General features: G+C 44.9%; 1 protein-coding gene across 1 annotated transcript in view; it reads left to right on the top strand.

The window, feature by feature from the left end:
• LOC148504762 (carotenoid-cleaving dioxygenase, mitochondrial-like) overlaps positions 1–22,050 on the top strand; it is a 78,799-nt gene that overhangs the window by 5,673 nt on the left and 51,076 nt on the right. The window contains exons 2-3 of the mRNA XM_088448542.1: positions 1,154–1,269; positions 21,679–21,781. Of these exons, the coding sequence (XP_088304668.1) occupies positions 1,154–1,269; positions 21,679–21,781 (219 nt within the window). The remainder of the gene's footprint in view (positions 1–1,153; positions 1,270–21,678; positions 21,782–22,050) is intronic.

The raw sequence follows: 22,050 nt of genomic DNA, 5'->3' as shown, positions 1-22,050 counted from the left end.
CCCAGTTGAATGAGTGACAGGAGAAGCCGTTTGTGGGTGGTAACAGGGGCAGGGTACTACTAATGGGGGAGTGGAGGTGCGAATGCAGGCGTGCCTGAGTGTTGCAATGCCATTTCAGAGGCGTGCATAATTAACAGGCAGTGTCATAGTACACGTCACCTGGTTGTATTTCACACTGCAGTGATCGCAGTGCTTGCGGCAAGGTATAGTCAACCTCAAGCGCTGCGAGCACTTCCGATGGTGCTCGATGTACCAATGTTTTCATGCACTTCCAGGAGATGACGTGCGCAAGTGGGCGTCTTAAGTCTGGCTGGGGGGTGTCTGCATACACAAAGTTATGGCATGCCAAGACATAGTGGGCGTGCTAATGCCTTGGCGTACGATCGCTAGTCTTGCTGGGCGTGCGCTGGATTGGCATACGCTGGGAGCGAGCGAATGCATCTAGCGAGCGGGTCTGAATGAGCTCCCTTGTTCAAACTTGATACATATAGGTATTGTTTGTCCACAAAGTATCTATCTGATGCAGTGAGGGTGATTCAGAGGTGGGTGTATTTGCAGCTGCAGTTGCCTCTTCTGGCGTAGCCATTACTGCCAATTTATGCTAATGCCGCGGCCAATGGGCAAATCCACTTTAGAACCCACAGTAGGGACCTTGGGAAACATGTATTATTATTACTTATTTATATGGCGCCACAAGGGGTCAGCAGCGGCTTACAAAGTACATAAACAGAAACAGTAGGAACAAAACAATTAAAAAGTGACTTACAAAGCAAAAAATAGCAGAACATGGTTAATAAACATTGCTGCAGCAGCAGTCATAAGATTTTCACACCACTCAACATTTATGTTCCTGAAGTCGGGACACAGACAAGTCATGGGATATTGCCATGTCACATAGGGACGTATTGTTAAAATAATGACATTTCCTACAGACCAATCCAGATACTTCAACTTTCTTGCTGCAGTTTTACAAATTAGGATTTTTCTTTTGGAAGTTATGAAAAAGTTTTTAGCACAAAAATAAGAGATACAAACATATAAATATTGTAACAGCAAAATAAACGTTATCATTTTTATGCCGATCTAATTTGCCTATTTTGCGTGGTATAATTTCCAAGAAAGTTTTAAAATGTACTGAATATTGTTATTTTAGAACCATTGGACAATGGCAATATAAACTTCATGAAATACAAAAAGGATTATTACGTCAGCACAGAGACAAATCTGATGTATAAAGTGGATCCAGTGATGTTAAAAACTGGAGAAAAGGTGATTTTGTTTATGTCATATTTCATTAAAATACCAGATACATATTTAAAATGGGAAGACTATGACCTTAATATCGGCAGACAGTAAATTAAGTCACTGATTTTTTTTGAGACTATACCCGGGTACACACTATACAATTGTTGGGCTAGTCAGCCGATAATTGTATGATCGCCCCAACACCTGTATTTGTCTAGTGTGTATGCAAGGCATACTTGCCGAATTCTGGCTGCTCCTTCCGGGAGGGAGCAGCCAGATCGCAGGATGGGGGGGCGTGGCTGGGACAAGGGGGAGTGGCCAGGCAGTTGACGAGCATTTGTGGGCTGGGCCACGTGATCACGTCATTTTGGTCCCAATAATATAGGCATTGTGGAACAGGGGGCGAGGCCAAAATGACGCAATTCAGTATGAATCGCGTCACCGGCCCCCTCCGCTGCGGGGGTTATTGCGGGGGGGAGGGGGCCAGGGGGATCGGCACTGCTGGGAGGCTTGCCTGCCCTTCCGGGGAGCCGGGGGCTGCACCCAATTTTTGTGAGGCTCTCGGACAAATCGGGAGGGTAGGCAAACCTGATGCAAAGGCGTTCGCCGATAGACTGACAAGAGCCAAAAGACTCCTTCAAACGCTCCTGCAATGGTCAGGGTCTGATGTGCTACGCACACTGTCTTGTTCCCGACCCCCCCCCCCCCCGATCCTGTTGAATACATTTCAAAACAGCACACACTGAGCTAAAAAGTTTGCAGTGTTTATGGGTGCACGCCAATCCGATTATCGCTCTGCTGGGTCCGATTAATATGAATTGACAACAGGAATGCAAATCAATTTTTATGGTCATTGGGCCTGATTCAGAGACATACGCTATTCTGATATTTACGCAGTTGAGTGATTATCGGTCGAGTGCGCATGGACCACGGTCATGCCAGTACCTTTGCAATGTCGCTCGCTGTGAGGATAACTTCGTCAAGTGATTGACAGTCAGGGACCATTTGGGGGAGGTAATGGGGAGTGGCAACAAAAACCGCAGGCATGTCTAGGACGTTTTTGGGGCATGTAGTAGCCTGCAACCGCGATCCTGTATGCAGATAAAGTGTTACCGATGTCTCTGCTCAGGCGCCCATTCTGCATGACCATAGGGCTACTCAGATGGGCGATTATCGAATGACCTGTGACGGCGGCTGTGTATTTGCACGCGTTTGCTTGGATATGGCAAGCCGTCGGTAAGCATCTCAATGCATTTCCAGCTGGCTATAGCATTAGCATATTTTTGCACAGCAGCTGCATGTGGGATCGCAGCTGCGAATGCATTAGCGTCGTTTACTGAAACAGGCCCTCTGCAGGGACGTGCAGTCAGAGTAGGCAGAGCCTCCCCTGTCATACTCCCTTCCAGGGGCGTATCTACAGTATAATGAGTGTAGGATAGGGTGTGCTGTGCCCATACCGCACACCCTGCACCCTTTTTATTTTAAATACTTACCTCTCCGTAGTCCCGCGGCAGCGGTACCATCCCTCTACAAATCACCTACAAACAGGCAGTCGCGGCCATTTGCCCAGCGTTTTGCGCAGGCACAGTGAGGTGATCACCAGGAAAATGTGTCACTAGGAAAATTTTCCCAGTGACCTGCACATGTGCAGTAGATCCAGGCAGAACACTAGGGGTAAAGTTAGAGTGAGAGTTTTTAGAAGTGGAGATGTTGCCCAAAGCATCAGATTGTAGCTATTATCTTTTAGAAGATGCTGTTAAATGTTAAGTAGAATCTGATTGGTTGCTATGGGCTACATCTCCATTTCTAAAAGCTCTCACTTTAGTAAATATAGCCCCTAGAGTCTACTCTAGTGCCGGGGTCTGCTGCACTCAGGGCCTGATTCAGCTTTGAAAATAGAGTGAGATATAGCAAGTAAATGAGCATCTTGGCAAAACCATTGTGCACTGTAGGTGGGGTAGATTTAAAATGTGCAGAGAGATTTAGATTTGGGAGGAGTGTGCCCAAACTGATATCTAAATTGCAGTGTAAAAATAAAGCTGTGTAGTATTTGTGGGCTACATTCAAAAGCAGCCAGTATTCATGTATTACACCCCTTGCATTGCAGTATGGTTTGTCCAGGTACACAGGGCCTGATTTAAAGCCGCTCGCAAAAAGCGAGCGCCTGCTCTGAATCAGGGCAGCCTTTTTTTTTTTTAAAACCAGCCTCCTGGCCGCTCGCATAGCTGTGGGTGACCACCCACAGCTTTTGCGAGTGGCCAGGTGATGATCGCGACCATAGGGCTTGCTATGAGAGCCTTGTGGTAGGGTCTCATTCCCTCAAGCCCCAGTGAGCTTCCTGCTCTAATAGACTAGTGATGTCAGTAGGGCCACCCTCAAACGGCAGGCGTTCCTTCGGGAACGCCTCCGTTTGGCTAGCCACCCCCCCTCCCCGCCTACAAAACGGGGCGAGCTGTCGATCAACATCGACAGCCGCCCCGTTTGTAGCGAACCCCGGAGCGAGTGAAATTCTCACTCGCTCCAGGGCTTGCGCACGGACATTGCGCATGCCGCGTGTGCACAATGCCCCACCATCGACCCCGCTTGCGAGTGGGTCTGAATCAGGCCCAAAGTTACTTGCTATTTCTCACTCTATTCCCAAAGCTGAATCAGGCCCTCAGTGTGCTACTGGCAGCCGGGCCGAGTGGAGGGGGCCCCTGGATGGAGACTGCACACGGGCCCCGTCCTCTCTTAATATGCCCCTACTCCCTCCCTTATTATACTCCCTGTCATTCTCCAGAGTTTTGATATAAAAATTATTACAATAATACAAAGGAGATATTTAGAACTTATAAAAATCTTCTTTGTTTATAGTAATCATTTTTTAGTTAAAACTGGCCAAATCTGTGGATCTCCCTAGAATTGCAGGGAGAGATGAGAGGTGAGGCAACAGGAACTCAGCCTCACCTCCCAGACACTGATTGCGAGCTGGGGGCGGGGCCACACCACAGCTAGTAATGCTGCCTCACAGTGGGGGGGTTGTGCCTTGAGCACTTATGGACACCTTTGATGTGTCATGTGACCAGAAAAATGCACTGCTCAGACATGCACCGGAGCTCAGTCAGCAGCAGCAAAAGGGGGAGGAAGAGAAGGGACATAGGGCCTGATTCAGACCCGCTCGCGAGTGCACTGTGCTCGCAAGCGGGTTGATTTTCCCCCACTGCGTATGCGCACGCCGGAGGAGCGACAGCAGCTCCGGGGCTCTCTACAAGACGGGGCGGCTGTCAATGGTGATTGACAGCTCGCCCCATTTTGTAGGCGGTGAGAGGGGATGGCTGCACAGACGCAGGCGTTCCTTAGGCGTTCCCAAATGGCACTTCCTGTCAATCCACCTGCAATGGGTCTGCGTAGCCACTGCATTCGCAGACCCGATCTCTGTGTCCGTTCACACATGTGCAGAACGCAACAGTCTGCCGGGTGCATACACTTTTGCACTTGTGATCAGGCCCACAGTTTGTGATGCAGGTACAGTAGGAGAATCAATTGACACTGAAGCTTTGTGTAGTGAGAGAAGAGTTACAGTGAGTAGGGGTAAGAAGACAGGCTAATGGCACTCAGGAGCTCATTCTCGCTAGATGTGTTCACTCGCACCCTGTGTATACAAATCCAGCGCACGCCCAGCAAGGCAGGCGAATGCACGGCAAGGCATTAGCACACCCACTACTGTATGTCTTGGCATGCAATCACTATGTGTATGCAGATGCTCACCAGCCATTCATGCGACGCCCACTTGCGCACGTCATCTGGAAGTGCGTGAAACCATTGGTACTGTACATCGAGCACCATCAGATGCGATTGCAGCACTTGAGGTTGACTCATACATGCCTACCCTCCCGGTTTTCGTGGGAGGCTCCCGATTTTTCGGGTAACCCCCCGCATCCCCGGAAGGGTAGGCATTTCTCCCACATTCTGCCCACTTCCTAGTGAAGTGGGCAGAATTAGGAGATTACCGGCCACAATCGCAGGTCTCCGTGAAGGGGGCGGGGCTTAAGCTGTGATTCTGCATGAATCACAGCATTTGGCCCCGCCCCCTATGTAAATTGTGCCCAATCGCGGCAATTTTACTACGAGGGGGCAGGGCTTAATGACGTGAATCGTCAAGCCCCGCCCCCATCGGACCCCTGCTGCTTCTCTTACCCGGGCTTCTTCCGGGAAGAGAATATTAAAGGTAGGCAACCCTGGGTTGACTATACCCTGCTGCAAGCACTGCGATCACTTCAGTGTGAAATACAACCATTTTATGTGTACTATGATGCTGCCTCTTAATTATGCATGCCTCTGAAACGGCATTGAGACTAGAGATGAGCGGGTTCGGATCTCAGAGATCCAAACCCACCCGAACTTAGCGATCCGGCTATGGAGAGTGAAGAGGAAGGAGGGGGCTGTGATCACTGTGCTGTTGCTGTGTGTGCATAGGGGCTGGCTGCTTAATGTCCATACTGCATAGGGGCTGGCTGGCTGTTGTCACTTGTCATAGGGGCTGGCTGGCTGTTGTCACTTGTCATAGGTTTTCTGTTAGTCCATACTCCATACTAGGGCAGGATGCTGTGCTGGACTGTGCCTGTTGTCCATAAGGGCTGTGTTATTCTAGTATACTAAGAGCTGTTCTGAGGACAGAAGAGGGGGCTTCAGTCCAGTGGCTCCTGTGTCACTGCAGTCCATAAGGGGTGCTGCTGTGTTGTCCAGGGGGTGCTCTGTCCATCAGGGGTGCTCTTCACCCCCAGGGTGTGTGTGTGCGCGTTAGCCACACTTATCAGCAGTGCAGTTGTGCAGGATTGCTGCATCTGTCGTTTATCATGGGGCTGCTGTCTTGTTCAGGGGTGCTCTCCCCCCAAGTGCAAAAAAATTTAAAAAATTAATTTTTTTGTGTGTGTGTGCGCATTAGCTAAACTTATTAGCAACGTAGTTGTGCAGGATTGCTGCATCTGTCGTTTATCAAGGGGCTGCTGCCTCGTTCAGGGGTGCTCTTCCCCAGTTTTAAAAATATATATTTTTTTTTTTGTGTGGTTGTGTACATTAGCTGCAACTTAGCTGCACTATAATTGCTTGGTGACACTGCTGTAAGGCCGCAGTGAGTATGGAGGACATTCACATGACAGGAGAGCAGCAGTCATGGTGATGATGCAAGGCCGTCAATGTCATCTATGAAGGTCGATGCACTAGAGCTTAAGTCAGGCCATGTAAAAAAATTTACTTTTACCCTGTTAAAGAAAAAACAGCTAAAGCTAAGTCAGCTTTAGATAAACAAAAAATTGGCAATATGCCATTCACTACACGAAGTGGCAAGGAAAGCATAAGACCTTGGCCTTTATTTGTGACTGGTGTTTCTAGTTGTGATGAATTAAGCCCTTCTGCTTGTAGAAGAGGTACAAAAAAAATTAAATTGTCTCAAAAAAAGTCACAGATCCCCGAGGAGTGTCCAAGTGTGTCCGCGGTTGCCATGTGTGAGCCTGACCTTTCTAATACTGTACTTGAAGAGGATCCTCCTTCCACCATTTTTGTGCCCTCTGCAAATGTGTCGATGAGCAGCACAAGTCAACATGCTGGCATAAAAATCGAGGATGCTTCTGTGGATTTGCATCAGGAGGATCAGGAGGATATGTACATAGTTGGCGATAACAACAAGGATGATGAGGATGTTGATGCAGAGGATGTTTGTGTAAAAACTGTAAATCAGTCAACAGTTTGTTGCCCATGGTGAAAAAATCCGATTGTTGCCATGCCTGGGCAAAGGAACAAAAAATCCACTTCTCATGTGTGGAATTATTTCCACTCAAATCCAGATAACCTTTGCCAAGCCATTTGTAACCGTTACCTCTACTCACTGTTACATGACAAAGACCTTAACCATCTAGGAACCTCCTCCCTGTTACGTCACTTGAAGCGCATTCATCAAATTGGAAAGGGTATTTCAAACTCTGAAACTTTGGAGACAAGCAAACGAACAACAATCAGTCCAATGTCACCTAGCTGCTCCCTTCTATATGGATCCAAGCGCCTGCAATCTCCACCACCAACACCTGCATCATCATCAACATCCTCATTCGTGATTGGAAGTAGTCCTGCATCCAATTTCATAAGAATGACTGACTCCTCTCCTATCCGTGGTTCCTGAGATCCTTGAGTGCTACGCCTGCTGCTGCTGTTGCTGTCAGTGGATCTTCATCCCAGAAGGGGACCAGGAGAAGACTACTTTTACTTTAACCAAATAATTGACTGTCAAACAATCCTTTGCAATGCTGAACAAGCATGACAGGAGATACCCAGTTGCACAGCGGATTACTGAAACCATAACAGCTATGCTGGTATTAGATGTGTGTCCCGTATCCGCCATTAATACAGTGGGTTTTACACAGTTAATGGAGGTCCTGTGTCCCCACTACCATGTCCCTTCTAGATTCCACTTCTCTTGAATAGCAATTCCCAATCTGTACAAGGACCTTATTAATGCCCTCTGAAATGCCATTGTGCCCACTGTCCACTTAACCACAGATATGTGGACAAGTGGAACAGGGCAAACTAAAGATTACATGACTGTGACAGCCCACTGGGTAGGTGTATTGCCTCCAACAGTGCAAACAGCAGCAGCATCTAACAAATGCCAGCTCATGCAGAGGCAGGCTACTCTGTTTATCACCGGTTTCACTAAGAGGCATACCACTGAGAACCTCTTAGAAAAACTCAGGGAAATCATTGCAAAATGGTTTCCCCACTTAGACTCTCCTCTGGATTTGTGATTTCTGAAAATGCCAGCAATATTGTGTAAGCATTACATGTGGGAGAATTCGAACTCATCCCATGTTTTGCTCACGCAATTAGTTTGGTGGTGCAACATTTTTTTTAAATGACATGGGGGCATGCAGGAGATGCTCTCGGTGGCCCAAAAGATTTCTGGCCATTTTCGACATTCAGCAACTGTGCTCGAAGATTGCAGAACCAGCAAGAACTGTTGAATTTGCTCTGCCATCAGCTGAAGCAAGAGGTAGTAACTAGGTGGAATTCTACCCTCTATATATGCTTCAGCTGATGGAGGCGCTGCAAAAGGCCATCCAAGGCTACACTACGGACTATGACATAGGGAGATGAGCGGGAATGCATCTTAGTCAAGCGCAGTAGAGAATAATTTTCAGGTTGTGCAAGGTTCTCAAACCCTTTGAACTTGCCACATGTGAACTTAGTTCAGGCACTGCCAGCTTGAGTCAGGTCATTCCCCTTAACAGACTTTTGCAAAAGCAGCTGGAGAAACTGAAGGAGGAGCTGAAACGGAGCCTTGAAATGCTTCTTACGGAGCCACTTCTTAATTGCTTGGGCGGTGTGTTTGCGGTCATTGTCATGCTGGAAGACCCAGCCACCTTGCATCTTCAATGCTCTTACTGAGGGAAGGTTTTTCCCCAAAATGTCACAATACATATCCCCATTCATCCTCTCTGTAATACGGATCAGTCGTCCTGTCCCCTTTGCAGAAAAGCATCCCCAAAGCATGATGTTTCCACCCCCATGCTTTACAGTGGGTATGGCATTTTTGGCATGCCACTCATCATTCTTCTCCCTCCAAACACGGCGTGTGGAGTTTACACCAAAAAGTTCTATTTTGGTCTCATCTGACCACATGATATTCTCCCAATCCTCCTCTGGATCATCCAGATGGTCACTGGCAAACTTTAGACAGGCCTGGACATGTGCTGACTTAGCAGGGGGACCTTTCAGGCCCTGCAGGATTTGAAGCCATGACGACATAGCGTGTTACTAATGGTAACCTTAGTGACTGTGGTTCCAGCTCTCTTGAGGTCATTGACCAGGTCCCCTCTTGTAGTTCTGGGCTCACCATCCTCAAGCTCATTGATACCCCACGAGGTGAGATCTTGCATGGAGCCCCTGGTCGAGGGAGATTGTCAGTGATCTTGTATTTCTTCTATTTTTTAATAATTGCGCCAAGATCTCTTCTCACCAAGCTGCTTGCCTATTGTCGAGTAGCTCATCCAAGCCTTGTGCAGGTCTACAATTTTGTCCCTGGTGTCCTTAGACAGCTCTCTGGTCTTGGCCATGGTGGAGAGGTTGCAGTCTGACTGAGGGTGTGGACAGGTGTCTTTCATACAGTTAACAAGTTCAAACAGGTGCCATTAATACAGGTAACGAATGGAGGATAGATGAGCTTCCTAAAGAAGAAGTAACAGATCTGTGAAAGCCAGAATTCTTGCTGGTTGGTAGGTGTCCAAATATTTATTTTCTGCAAGAATATACAAATAAATTGTTTAAAAATCATACAATGTGAATTCCGGAATTTTTGGCTCAGATTCTGTCTCCCACAGTTAATGTGTACCTATGATGGAAATTACAGACCTCTCTCATCTTTTAAAGTGCAACAACTTGCACAATCGGTGGCTGTCCAAATACTTTTTTGCCCCAATTATCAACTCATCTTACTTCAGCCAGTGGCTGCACCAATTATCAAGTATCAACTCTTCTTACTTCATCCAGTGGCTGCGCGCCAGCTATCAATTCTTCAGCCAGTGGTTGCACCAATTATCAAGTTTCAACTCTTCTTACTTCAGCCAGTGGCTGCACCAATTACCAACTATCAATTTTTACTTCAACCAGTGGCTGCACCAATTATCAACTATCAATTCCTCCTTCAGTCAGTGACTGTATCAATTATCAACTATCAATTCCTCCTTCAGTCAGTGACTGTATCAATTATCAACTATCAATTCTTCAATCCTCAAGGGGTACCCCAACCATCATCTTTGCACAGTCCTCAACTCTATATATCACTCAGTTTTGAGCCAGCTAGCTGGATGGATGCAACCTTTTGGCCCTTAACTAGATAAAAAAATCAATATTGTGAGCTGTGAGGTGGTCAAAGTTGACTGGAAGCGAGTGAAAATAAATGTTATTGAGGTTAATAATACTGTAGGAACAAAAACAGGCCCATATTATGTGATATAACATAAAGAAATGTACAGAGGGGGTGCTATACCAATACGAAAAGGAGTAAGTATTTAATTAGAAAACCCTTAATTGAGACCCTAAATGATTGCTGCTACCAATAGAGGAGCTGACCCTCTTAGCATATAGATATATAGAACACAATTATGGAGCGCAAAATCAAATAAAGGCTTAATTGAATAAATAATAAATATAAATATAAAACTTAAATGAATAAGTAATAAAGATAATTTAATGGTACATCACTGGATAAGCAGAAGAAAAGAATAGAGTGTAAAGCTAAAAAAAGGAACAATTAAATAGAAGCAATAAAAATAATACCCAGACAAAACAGAAATAAATAAACAAAAAATGGCAATAAATTACATGTTTAGCTTTTGTCTATTCTTTTCTTTTCTTCTGCTGATCCACTGATGTACCATTAAATTATCTTTATTACTTATTCATTTAAGTTTTATATTTATTTTTATTACTTATTCAATTAAGCCTTTATTTGATTTTGCGCTCCATAATTGTGTTCCATTATATGTAATTTTAGGTGTTTTTATGATTTTTTAAGAAAAATCCAGATCCAAAACCACAAAACAAAACACGGAAGAGAGGTTTTAGCAAAACCATTCCAGATCCAAAACCGGGGAGATACAGATCCAAAACCAAAATCAAAACACGGGGGTCGGCGCACATCTCTAGTTGAGACACTCAGGCATGCCTGCGTCCGCACCTCCACCCCCCTGTTTCTAGTGGCCTGCCCCTGTTACATTACCACCCACAAACTGCCTCTCCTGTCACTCATTCAGCTGGGCTGTCTATGCCGGTGAGCGAACGCTTTCCGAACTTTCGCAGTGGTTCATCAGTTGTGAGCGCTCGCATCCTAGCAAGCGGGTCTGAATCAGCTCCTCAGACCCAACCCAATGAGTGCCTCCCCAGCCATTGATGTCACAGCACGTCACTTTACCACTGATCTTAACTTACATAAACTGGTGGCCTTTATCATTTTAATACACAGTCCCAATGAAGACATGCTGACAAATCACTCAACTTTTGGGAACACAATGGGGATTATTTATGAAAATTACACATTACTACTACATGGAGATAAGATGTCTTCCATGGCAATCAATTAGATACTGTTGTTTTTCTAACACAGCTTGAAAACTAAAGATAATGCCTATTTGGTTGCTATGGGCCACAGTGTAGGGATATTTATCAAACCTTCTAAACATGACAAGTGGAGGTTTTTCCCATAGCAACTAATCAGATTCAGCTATAATTTTATATGATGTACTAGATAAATAATAGCTAGAAGCTGATTGGTTGCTCTGGGGAACACCATTTGTTCTCTTTAGAAAGTGTGATACACAGTACACATCACAGGTCTTATAAATGTTCCTCATTTTGTTCCTGCAGACTGACTAATCTATTACTACAGTATGATGATGTGAAATGGTAATTTAATATAGGGCAGGGTTATTTATTATTGTACGGCAAGATGGCTCACTGTGCATGCCAGCTTCTTTCACTCTGGCAGGAATAAAGACTTGTCATTTAGGGCTCTATGTACTACAATCTGCATTTGTAATGCAGATTGTAGTGTGATATTACCGACTGAATTCGCATTGCGAATTCAGGCAATATCACAGGGACTTACTACAAATCCCTTGCAGGGACAGAGCTTGCGATAAAGCTCTGTCCCTGCGAATCCCCTCCGGAGCCTTATCACGGTATTTTCGCAAAAAATACTATGACAAGTGCCCTGCACATGCGATGACCGGCCGCCGCTGCTACCCCCCTGTCCCTAAGCCCCGCCCCCCATGATCGCGGATCCCCCCGACCCCCCCTCCCTTAATTAAACTTACCTGCAGTTATCGGGCCTCCGGTGATGTCCTCTGTCGCTCCGGTCAGGTGACATCCCATAATGCACTGGGATCCTGTCTGGTGACGACCGGGCCCCAGTGCACCATGGGAGACCAGCTGACCATAGGGAGGACATCACCGGAGCCCCGAACTCTGGTCCCTGGACTCAGGTAAGTTTGGGGGTTTTTTTACTTTTTTTTTTACAGTGAATGAGCGTGTGGTCTGTATAGACAACACAGCTGATCACTGGGGCCAGCTCCGGGCTCTGCTCTGCCCGTTATAGCGGAGCAGGAGTCCGGTAACTGGGGGAGACCCTGGATAATGCCACCTCCAGGTGGCGTTATTATCACAGGGCTTTCCCCGGTATTTTTTCACATTTTATTTTTAGTAACACTGGCCAGATCACATTTCCCATACAATTATGGGAAATGCGATCTGCTTACTAAAAATAAGTGATAATTAGGGGTTGGAGTAGAATTTTACGAATTCTATTCCAATTGCCCTATAGTAACTGTAGGTGATACTAAAATAATGTGAAAAAGGTGTGAAAACACCCTTTTTCACTTTATTTTAGTAAAAATAATGTTAATATATAGAACCCTTATTGCTTAACCTCTGCATTGCAAGCAGTGCTATAATCTCTGTCCATATGAACAACGCTTAGAAATCACAGGACAGGGTATGAAGGGAGAAGTAGCCATGTTAGGGAGATAAGATTAAATAGAGAATAGACCAGTGTTCACAAGGAAAAAAAAATGTCTACATCTGCGCAGATCTCATTTGTGTTTTGTGACTGGCTGAACAGTCTAACTGTGTTTCTGCCTTCATCTCTGAGTGAGAACACAGTGTCAAACTGTACCTCCCAGCTTTCTAAATTGTAGAAATAGATGAACGTATGCATGCCACCATGTGCACACGAGAAGGGGCACTGGCCGACCCCCATCCCTTGCCTACCTCTAAAATGGCTCTCTGAATGCCATGCACACTTGCTACTACTATGCATTACAGCAGTGAACAGGACATAACTCCAACTTCCCTGTGCACGGGTCAAAGCTGTCCTGAATAGGGGATGTGGACCGAGGGCCTGAGTTGTACTCAAACCCGACGGTTTGTGTACAACTTTGATGGGGGCCGATCAGCGCATGCCAGGGATCGTTTGTGGGCGGCAATGGGGGTGGCGGCGAATATGCAGGCATGTCGTGACCGGTTTTGGGGTGTGTCTCAGCCTGTGACTGCATTCCCATACGCAGAAAATATGGCTCCAGGTCTCATTTATGGCGACCAATCTGCACGACCATAGGGTTACTTAGAAGCCGGTGGGCGCAATCCATACAAATCCTGGTGGCTGCGACATTTGCATATTTTTGCACATCCGCTGCGCACAAATTCACAGGAGCGACATTAATGTACATATCTCAATCAGGCCTACTGTACATTAAGAAGATAGCTCCAATCCCTCCCAGGTTTTTTTTTTTATATGGATTTTTGTTCAAATGAAGTTAAGGTTTAATAATTATGCATTCTTTGTATTTGAACTATATATTTTTTTCAAGAAATATTAATATACAAAGCACATAAAATAAGACTACATAGTGAACAATCGCACCGAGTAAATAGATAAACAGAATGATATATTATATAGTTTGTCAACATAAAAAAGTGGACATTTTCAACGCGAAAAATATTCACAAACAAATCTTTACCACCTGGAAATTATGGATAATTGCCATCTATACATAAGTCATGGTGTGATTGGAAAAATGACCATTGAAAAAGAAAAACATAATTCCTCTAAATACCGCCTCTCATGGTATTACGAAGAAAGGTCATTGCTCACAGCAACTGTGGGCCTGATTCACTCTGGATCACTATTGTGATTGCAGCTGTGATAATGCGGGTCTGCTGCGGAAATATTCTAATGTTTGCATTCGCAAAGCCGTCGCACGGCCAGCATAGAGATGCCCACTACCGGTTACTCAAATCCGTAATGCCTTGTAATCCTGCGTATACATCGGTACCATCAAGCAACATCGGCCCGGCATGCACAATTACAGCAGCTCTGACCTGACTCAGAAATTGCATTAAGTACTCAAGATGCATATGCCGTTGCAGTGGCTAATTTATGCACGGCTATGCAATGGAGTTCAAACGGACAGGCACGCATGTGTTTCTCTGACCACTCACCCGTCACCACCCCACAATGCTAACATCTTGTCACTCACTCTGTGAGGGCTTTCTATGAACTGCATAATCGCACTGCAATCGCAATTCTGTGGTTGTGCATGTGCACTGCGGTACATACGTATGCGCAGTACGTACCATCAACCGATCTGCGTATACGGTTGCAATTGCAATCCATGCTGAATCAGACCCTGTATTTATGGATGATATAAGAATGTTTGCAATCTGCACACAAAACTGGCTACCTCCTAACTCTACCGATTTAGGCACAACAGTTCCCATTTGCGGACTCACCGTTAGTATCAGCGCTGTGTGTTGCAGTGTGAAGTTGTCATTTGTTAAAAAAAAAAATTCTAAAACATGTGTGTGTTCAGGGCCAGGAAGTGGCACTGTGGAAAAAAATAGCATTCAGTAGATGCTGTGCCACCATTAATAGCAGTGCTGTGAGTCAATATGGATCACGGTCAGTCGTTAGAAGAGCAGGAGCAGCAACCAAGTACTACTAGTGCTGCAGCTGCTGCCAGTCATGATGATACTAGTACTTTAACATCTACTAAAGCCGATGCTCAAGCGTATAGAGGGTTTAAGACAGGGTACCAGAAATCAAAACAATATTTCACAATGTTAAAGAGAAAAGCATCACCTCTAATAATAATTAAGGGAGAGTTTACTGTCGAAAAATGTTAAATTGCTAACATGCTATACACCACATTCAATGTTAAGGAATGACTCAGTCCTTGGCCTTTATTTGCAAGTGGTAGTTCTAGAACTGCTGTCAGTCAGGCATTTTCATTAACCTCAGATGATGATGCAACACCTCACTCAGGGGTAAATGTACTAAAGTGAGAGTTTTTAGAAGTGAGTTGTGATAACTTGGGGTAATTTGCTCGGTAGACTGGGTTCAGTGGTGCAGTGATTAGGTGCAGAATTAGAGTCCACAAATGGCATTTCAGTAAAATAAAGAAAATGGTGCTTTACTTCAGCATGGTATTCAGGAAACAAAAATAGAAAATAACAAACAACCTAGCCCTCTCTTAGGGCACTAGCTTACTTCTTGAACCCTCTCTATCAAGGTGCAGCTAGTCTGCCAATAAAGTCTCTGCCTGCTTCTCTGCAGGTCTATTGCTGGGTCCATCCACAGCTATACAAACATCATAAGTCTTGGTGGCCTTCCGTGTATATCCAGGTGTACAGTAGGCCCTTGCTTCCTCAGCCTGCAGGTCAGCTGCTTCAATGTTACACAGTCTGAGAGGTTTATGGTCCCCTCCTGCCTTCTGCAAGGTTCAGACACAGGCCTCCTGGCCCCCAGTGGCTTGCTTAGCTTCACTGGGCTCTCTGGCTGCCACAGTCCCCCATAGACTGTTTTCAACTGCAGCCTGCCTGGTCTGCCTTCTCATCAGCCCACACCTGAGCTATCTCCACAAGGCAGCCACAGGTGTGTCACATCTCAGTATATCTACCCTGTGTGGGAGGATGTCTCCAACCCCACACAGAATCTGTTGCTCACCAACGCCACCTCTGGTGACACTGCCACAGAGTTTTAAAAGTGATATTGCCCATAGCAGCCTATCAGATTCTACTTAACATTTAACTAGTACCTTCTAGAAAATAATAGCTAGAATCTGTTTGGTTGTTATGGGAACATCACTTTTAAAACTCACTTCTAAAAACTCTCACTTTAGTAAATTCACCCCTCAGATTCTAGAAGAGGTGTCAAATGTAAACAGGCAAATCAGTGCAGAAAAAAACACCTAGGCTGAAGAACTATGTTCAGAAATGTCACAAATCCCTGAGGAGAGTGTAAGAGTGTCCACAAGTGCTATGTGTGTCTGACATTTCTGACATTGTACTTGTAGAGAAGCCTCCTTCCACCATTTCTGCACTCTCTGCAAATGTGGGGATGAGCAGTACAAATAAAGATGATTACATAATAGAAATTGAGGATGCTAGTGTGAATGTGCAACAGGATAATGAGGGGGATACTTGTGTACTATCTGATGCTAATGATGATGTTATGATGAGGATGTTTTTTGTGTAAGTCAGCCACAAGTGGCAGCAATTCTTGGTCGAGATAAAAAAGAAAGCATTCTTAATGCCTGGGAAAGCCACCTCTTAGGTGTGGAATTATTTTTATCCAAATCATCAGATTTATGAAGGCATTTGTACCATTTGTAAGGGCAAAGTTAGTAGAGGTAGAGAGGTAGGCACCTCCTCCCTGTTACATCATTTGCAGCTAATTCATGAAACAAATTTTACAAAATTATAATAATTTGTAAAATAACAAGCAGTCTAGTATCAGTTTACAGCAGTTTGGACCAACACATGCAATCTCCACCACCAACATCCTCATCATCAACCTCTTAATTAATGATTGAGGGTAGTTCTTCCAAAAAATAGTTTAGAGGTGGCCCAAACAAAAGGACTTCAGCCATAAAATTGGCAGTCCCTGTCTCTGAAGTGCTTGGTTTGTTAAACTGTGCATGTGCTTATTAATATCCAACATAAGGATGGGTGGGAGGGCCCAAGGACAATTCCATCTTGCATAGACAAACATCTTTATTGGTTATTGCTCTAACACATTACTAATTTGAAACACATTTTTAACCAAAAAATAATACATTGTTAATAGCCAAGGATTCCTGACAAGGGTTGAAACAAGAAGCCAAGAAAATTAATAATTGCACTGCAGAGCTGCAAACTCCAAATCTTATACTAGCAAATATTAAGAGGCTGACCCACTGGACATATAACCCACCCTCCTACATCATAAAGTTTCTTAGTTGATCAAACAACCTTCCTTCCACTACATAAATACTTCACCTCAATTTCCCTGTACTGCTACGGGCCTGTGATCTAGTTCTTGATTCATGACACATTCTTGGTATCTATGAGGTTGATTAGTTTATTAAACTGCCGTCTGTCACACGCCACACCAGAGACCCCAGGATCAGAGCCTGTCACTTACCTTTGCAGGCGCTGACCCGCGGTGTCTTCCGGCTCCCGCGCTGTGCGCTGCTCTCTTCTCCCTCAGGACGGGTCCCGCCATTATTCCCCGATGGGTCCCGCTGCTGTTCTGTCCCCACGCCGGCTCCTGCTGACTGCCTGGTCCCCGCTGCTCACATCCAGGAAGCTCTGTCCTCTGGTCCATGGGCACTGCCATCTTGGATTTGCCCATGTATCTCCACTACCACCAATGAGGAAGCTTCTCCTTCTCTCAGCCTACCAGCACCCTGCGTTCCCTATAAAAGGATCCGTAGGTGTTGTCACCATTCTATACGGCTGCCCAGCCGCTCCAAGTAGCTTCCACGCTACCACCATCTCCAAATGGCTATCCAGCCGCTCCAAGTACCTTCCATGCTACCACCATCTCCAAACGGCTATCCAACCGCTCCAAGTACCTTCCACGCTACCACCATCTCCATATGGCTACCCAGCCGCTCCAAGTAGCATCCACGCTACCACCGTCACCTTACGGCTCCTTAGCCGCACCCAACAGCCCGTGCTGCCTCCTTTACCATACGGCTCCTTAGCCGCACCTAGCAATCCATGCTTCCACCATCCATTATACGGCTTTCCATCCGCATCAAGCTACTTCTGTGTTACATCAATCCCCTACCAGTCATCCGCACCCTCTCATGCGGAGGAACTTCATCAAACTAAGTCTCCTCCAGCGAGCATCTGAACTGAGTAATACAGGTCCAAGGCCCAGCCCGGGAACACAGCCTCAAAATCCCACGACTGTGACACCGTCCTGTCTGCCACTGCTGTGTGGCAATGTTTTATAGATATGTTTGCTATGGGTATATATTGGCATGAGTGACGGCAAAACAGGATGAATGTCCAGTTTAGCCATACACCAGTTCCCAAACTAAAACTACACCACTTCCGGCTTCTCTATGGGCTGTTAGTGCCACAGAAAGGCCAGAATATGATGACCACACAAACAGGCTAATGAAGTTTGCAGTTCTGCAGTACAATTATTATTTTTCTTGGCTTCTTGTTTCAATCCTTGTCAGGAATCCTTGGCTATTAACATTGTATTATTTTCTGGTCTTTATTACATAGACAAACATTTTAATTGGTTATTGCTCTAATACTTTGCACTAATTTGCATCACATTTTTAAACATTAATATTTTGGCTATACAGACAGACTGGGCTCGATTCAGAGGTGCACGCTATTGCAGCCGTGACTGCGTCTTTATGCTAATGCCGCAGCCAACGGTATCCATACAGAGACACCCACCAGCTGCGGTGCTAATCTGCCGCTGTGTGCTTTAAGTGACACCATCAGTCGCATTGGTCGTACCATTGGAGGAGCGGATTATTCTTCTGAACTTGGCCAACTCTGTCAGTGCAACTGCGTCTTAAGAAGCAGTCGCTGACTGCGATAAGTGCGCATCTGGCTAGTCACTTCCGTGATCACCCAGAAATGCCCACTGAAATTGTCTTTCTCTGGGTCCAAATTAATTCTGCGGCTTAGAGCATTAACCACCGGGACACACGTGCAGTGCGACTCGGATGCATGTGTAATAAGTCACTAGTGGTGGGGTGTTAGTATGTGAGTCGTACCTGTTTCCCTGCAGAAGTCGTCAATCCCGGCCTTTCAAATAGTCTTTGACCTGCTGCTGCTCTTGGATTCTGTAGTGGTTAGGCAGAGAGATGGGAACCCCCCAAAAACCCCTGACAAGTCACTACACGTGTGGACAGTGACAGAATGTTTTATTTTGCCTGAATGGTAGATCACTGTAATGTTAATTCAATATACACAGTTTAGCAATATGACTTTGTTAACAGTAAACTCAGTTTCACACACAGTATAGTTTAACCTTTCATAATAAGTTATAGCAATATTACAAAGAACAATACAATGACGATAAACGCTCTAATATCTCACAAATAATCTAACAATCTGGCATTACCATTAGGAAATAACAGGAAGTTCTGCAACAGATAGTTTTCCCTTAATGTAGTCTCGCTCAAATAACACCTATTGCACCAAAGTCTTAATGGCTACAGGCAGAAAGCAAAAGAGTTCTCTCCACACTTTTTACTGGGAATGTCAATGTATTACTATTATCCACAAGGTGGTGGCACTGAGATAATATCTTAAATGTATCCAGACTAATGGTCACGTTGCTTTCAATGACTTCCGGATGGTAGAATATATATATGTATAACTGTTCTGTCCTTGATAACTGTATGCAAAGGGAGTAACACCCTGTTCTCAAGATTGTCTGCTAACAGAATGTATATATCACAGTTCTGTTCTTGGATTGAGTTAACAGAGGTAAAGTATTTCAATTAGGTTAACTGTGTACTATGCAGGCTGTTATTGTGACCAGTTCATTAAACAGCATGAATCCCAAGTCACATACAATGCACACCACTGGTTACTATAGACTGGTAGCTGGTTGCTTTGCTTTCTTAAGGTAAATATCCCTTGGTAGCAAAGGGAGGGAAAATAAATCTTGGATAAAGTTCAGTTTATAGTGCTGTAAGGGTTGTTACTCACTGTGCCTTACTGAGTCTTTCATAATAGATAATGGGAGCCACAGTACACTTTAGGATATCACTGTGCCTGCGATCACTGCACCTGCTCCTTCTTCATTTGTCTCACTGGGAGTCTCTTACTTCATATTGCTGGCTACTTGCTGCCCACTGCGTCCTCTGACCTGGCAGTGCAGCTTCTTCACTTTCCTGGCTTGGCTTCTGGTCACAGCCCTGCAAACAATCCCAGGTGCTGCACTCCTCACAGCCTACTTCTCAGTTCCCTCACACACCAGACATGTGCTTTCTCAGCCAGTCTCAGTCCCCTCACACACCAGACATGTGCTTTCTCAGCCAGTTTCAGGGTCCTTCTCTCTCCTCCCCTTTTTGTTACAGTTTTTAGTCTGAGCTCACTAGTGAAGCACACTCTTCCAGATTTCCTGGGTCCTAGTGCACCTCCCCACTTCAGTTCCAGAACATTCTCCAGCTCAGGGCAACATACAAATGTCCACATATATGGGGGTCTTTACAGGGTATCACACATGCTCATACTCCAAAAAAAACATAGGCTACTTTCTTGCGGCATGGACGCTGCGTGTCCCACTGAATCAGGCCCATTGTTTCATCCTTTATTGGTGGTCAAACAGTGATCCACTGTTATCTTCTTTACTGATTTTGATAACTAGGGAATCCCGGCGGTAACCGTCTTAGTTATTATGGCTATTAGTTACTAAGTATATTATGGAGATAATGGGCCTGTAATTTTAGGGTATTTGTCATAAAGAGTTCTGCTAAATATGGTGGAACAACCACTTTGGGCAACAAAACCTTTCCATTGTGATAGTAGTCTGCAAAATGGCCGTTAATCTCTTCTACCAAGAGGTGTCGGGCACCACAGTTTACACATTGCACGTCCATAGGACCCAAAGAGTAGTATTGTGGCGAATATGTCATGTCCAATGCAAGCGGCGTATCAGTTCATCTTGTCATACGTTGTCTAAAATCTTTGCACTGCACGCTCTGGGCGACTTGTATGGGTTCTGCCATGTCGACGTCCTCGAGGCACGTTTGGTGTACACAATGTAAGGTGAAGTGAATAAAATTAAATAACACAACAGTCGGTGATTGAGGTCCCTGCAAGACGCGCTGGTATATATGGCTGCATTTAACTGTCACAGTTTCCAGACTTCCCAGTAGATCACATGTTTCAGGTCATCCAGCAGGTGCACAGGGAGAGTTCACCATTTTCCAGAGCAGAATGATGATGCATTGTAAATGGAGGGCAATCGATTTAGCACATAACTTGGAAACGAAGCTACCAATTACAACGCCAATATTTTTCTGTAAATTTGGTATATGATGTGCCCTGCTCAGACAATGGCATAATAGAAATATGTCATTCATGAAAATTTGTACTTCTGCTATTAATATATAGATAATACATGAAACAGGGACATACAAGGTAGACAGAATGCAGATTTGAAAATAACAAATAGGGAGCTGCGCATGAGACTTCTTATAATGTAGTAACTTACTTTAATTTATTGTTTTGTTCACACCCGCATGCAACTTGTAGCATTCAGCATAACATCTAGCTGTATGTATTTCTTATCCTTGTACTGTACAAAACTGCTGTTCTCTGAGTAGAGATGTAATCAATGTAACAGCACAAAGCTGAGCTCTGTCATATCTAAAGGCATCAATAATAATCTCTGCCTAGATTATCTAATGGGTTTGATCTCAGAAAGGAGCCAGATACTCTAGTCTAGATGAAGCAGTGTATCTAGAACAGTAAGAGAACAGGTACAAATATTACATTAAAAACTTCAGAAGACAGAAGATCCATTGGCTTAAAGTCAGTTACAAAAACAGTCAAAAATAACCTGACTCCTTCTCTGGCTGCTACTATACCTTCTCATTGCAGGTTAACTGGCATGATTATATTGCTGTGAGTGAGGCGACAGCTCATCCTCATTATGACCCCAGTGGGACAGCATATAATATGGGAAATTCCTATGGGAAACAAGGTAAGAGGTTTATTTTTACATAAACTACCAGCGGTATCCGCTCTCAGGGCCTGATTCAGCATGGATCGCAAGCTTGCACAAGCACGCACCTGGCCGCTGCGAAAATATGGTAATGAACCCAAAATGCAATGACTCCACAGCACAATAAACAGACGCCCACCACTACATAATGCCGCCCACTTCCCTTTACTCACATCCGCAATACCTCTGAAGACAGTGAAAACATCAGTAACATCGGACCCATACGCACAGTAGTACAGGTCGGGAAC

The sequence above is a fragment of the Taudactylus pleione genome, unplaced genomic scaffold (genome assembly GCF_031769625.1).
Source record: "Taudactylus pleione unplaced genomic scaffold, aTauple2 ptg000457l, whole genome shotgun sequence".
NCBI classification, from domain to species: domain Eukaryota; kingdom Metazoa; phylum Chordata; class Amphibia; order Anura; family Myobatrachidae; genus Taudactylus; species Taudactylus pleione.
This window is presented reverse-complemented; position numbering and strand designations above follow the sequence as displayed.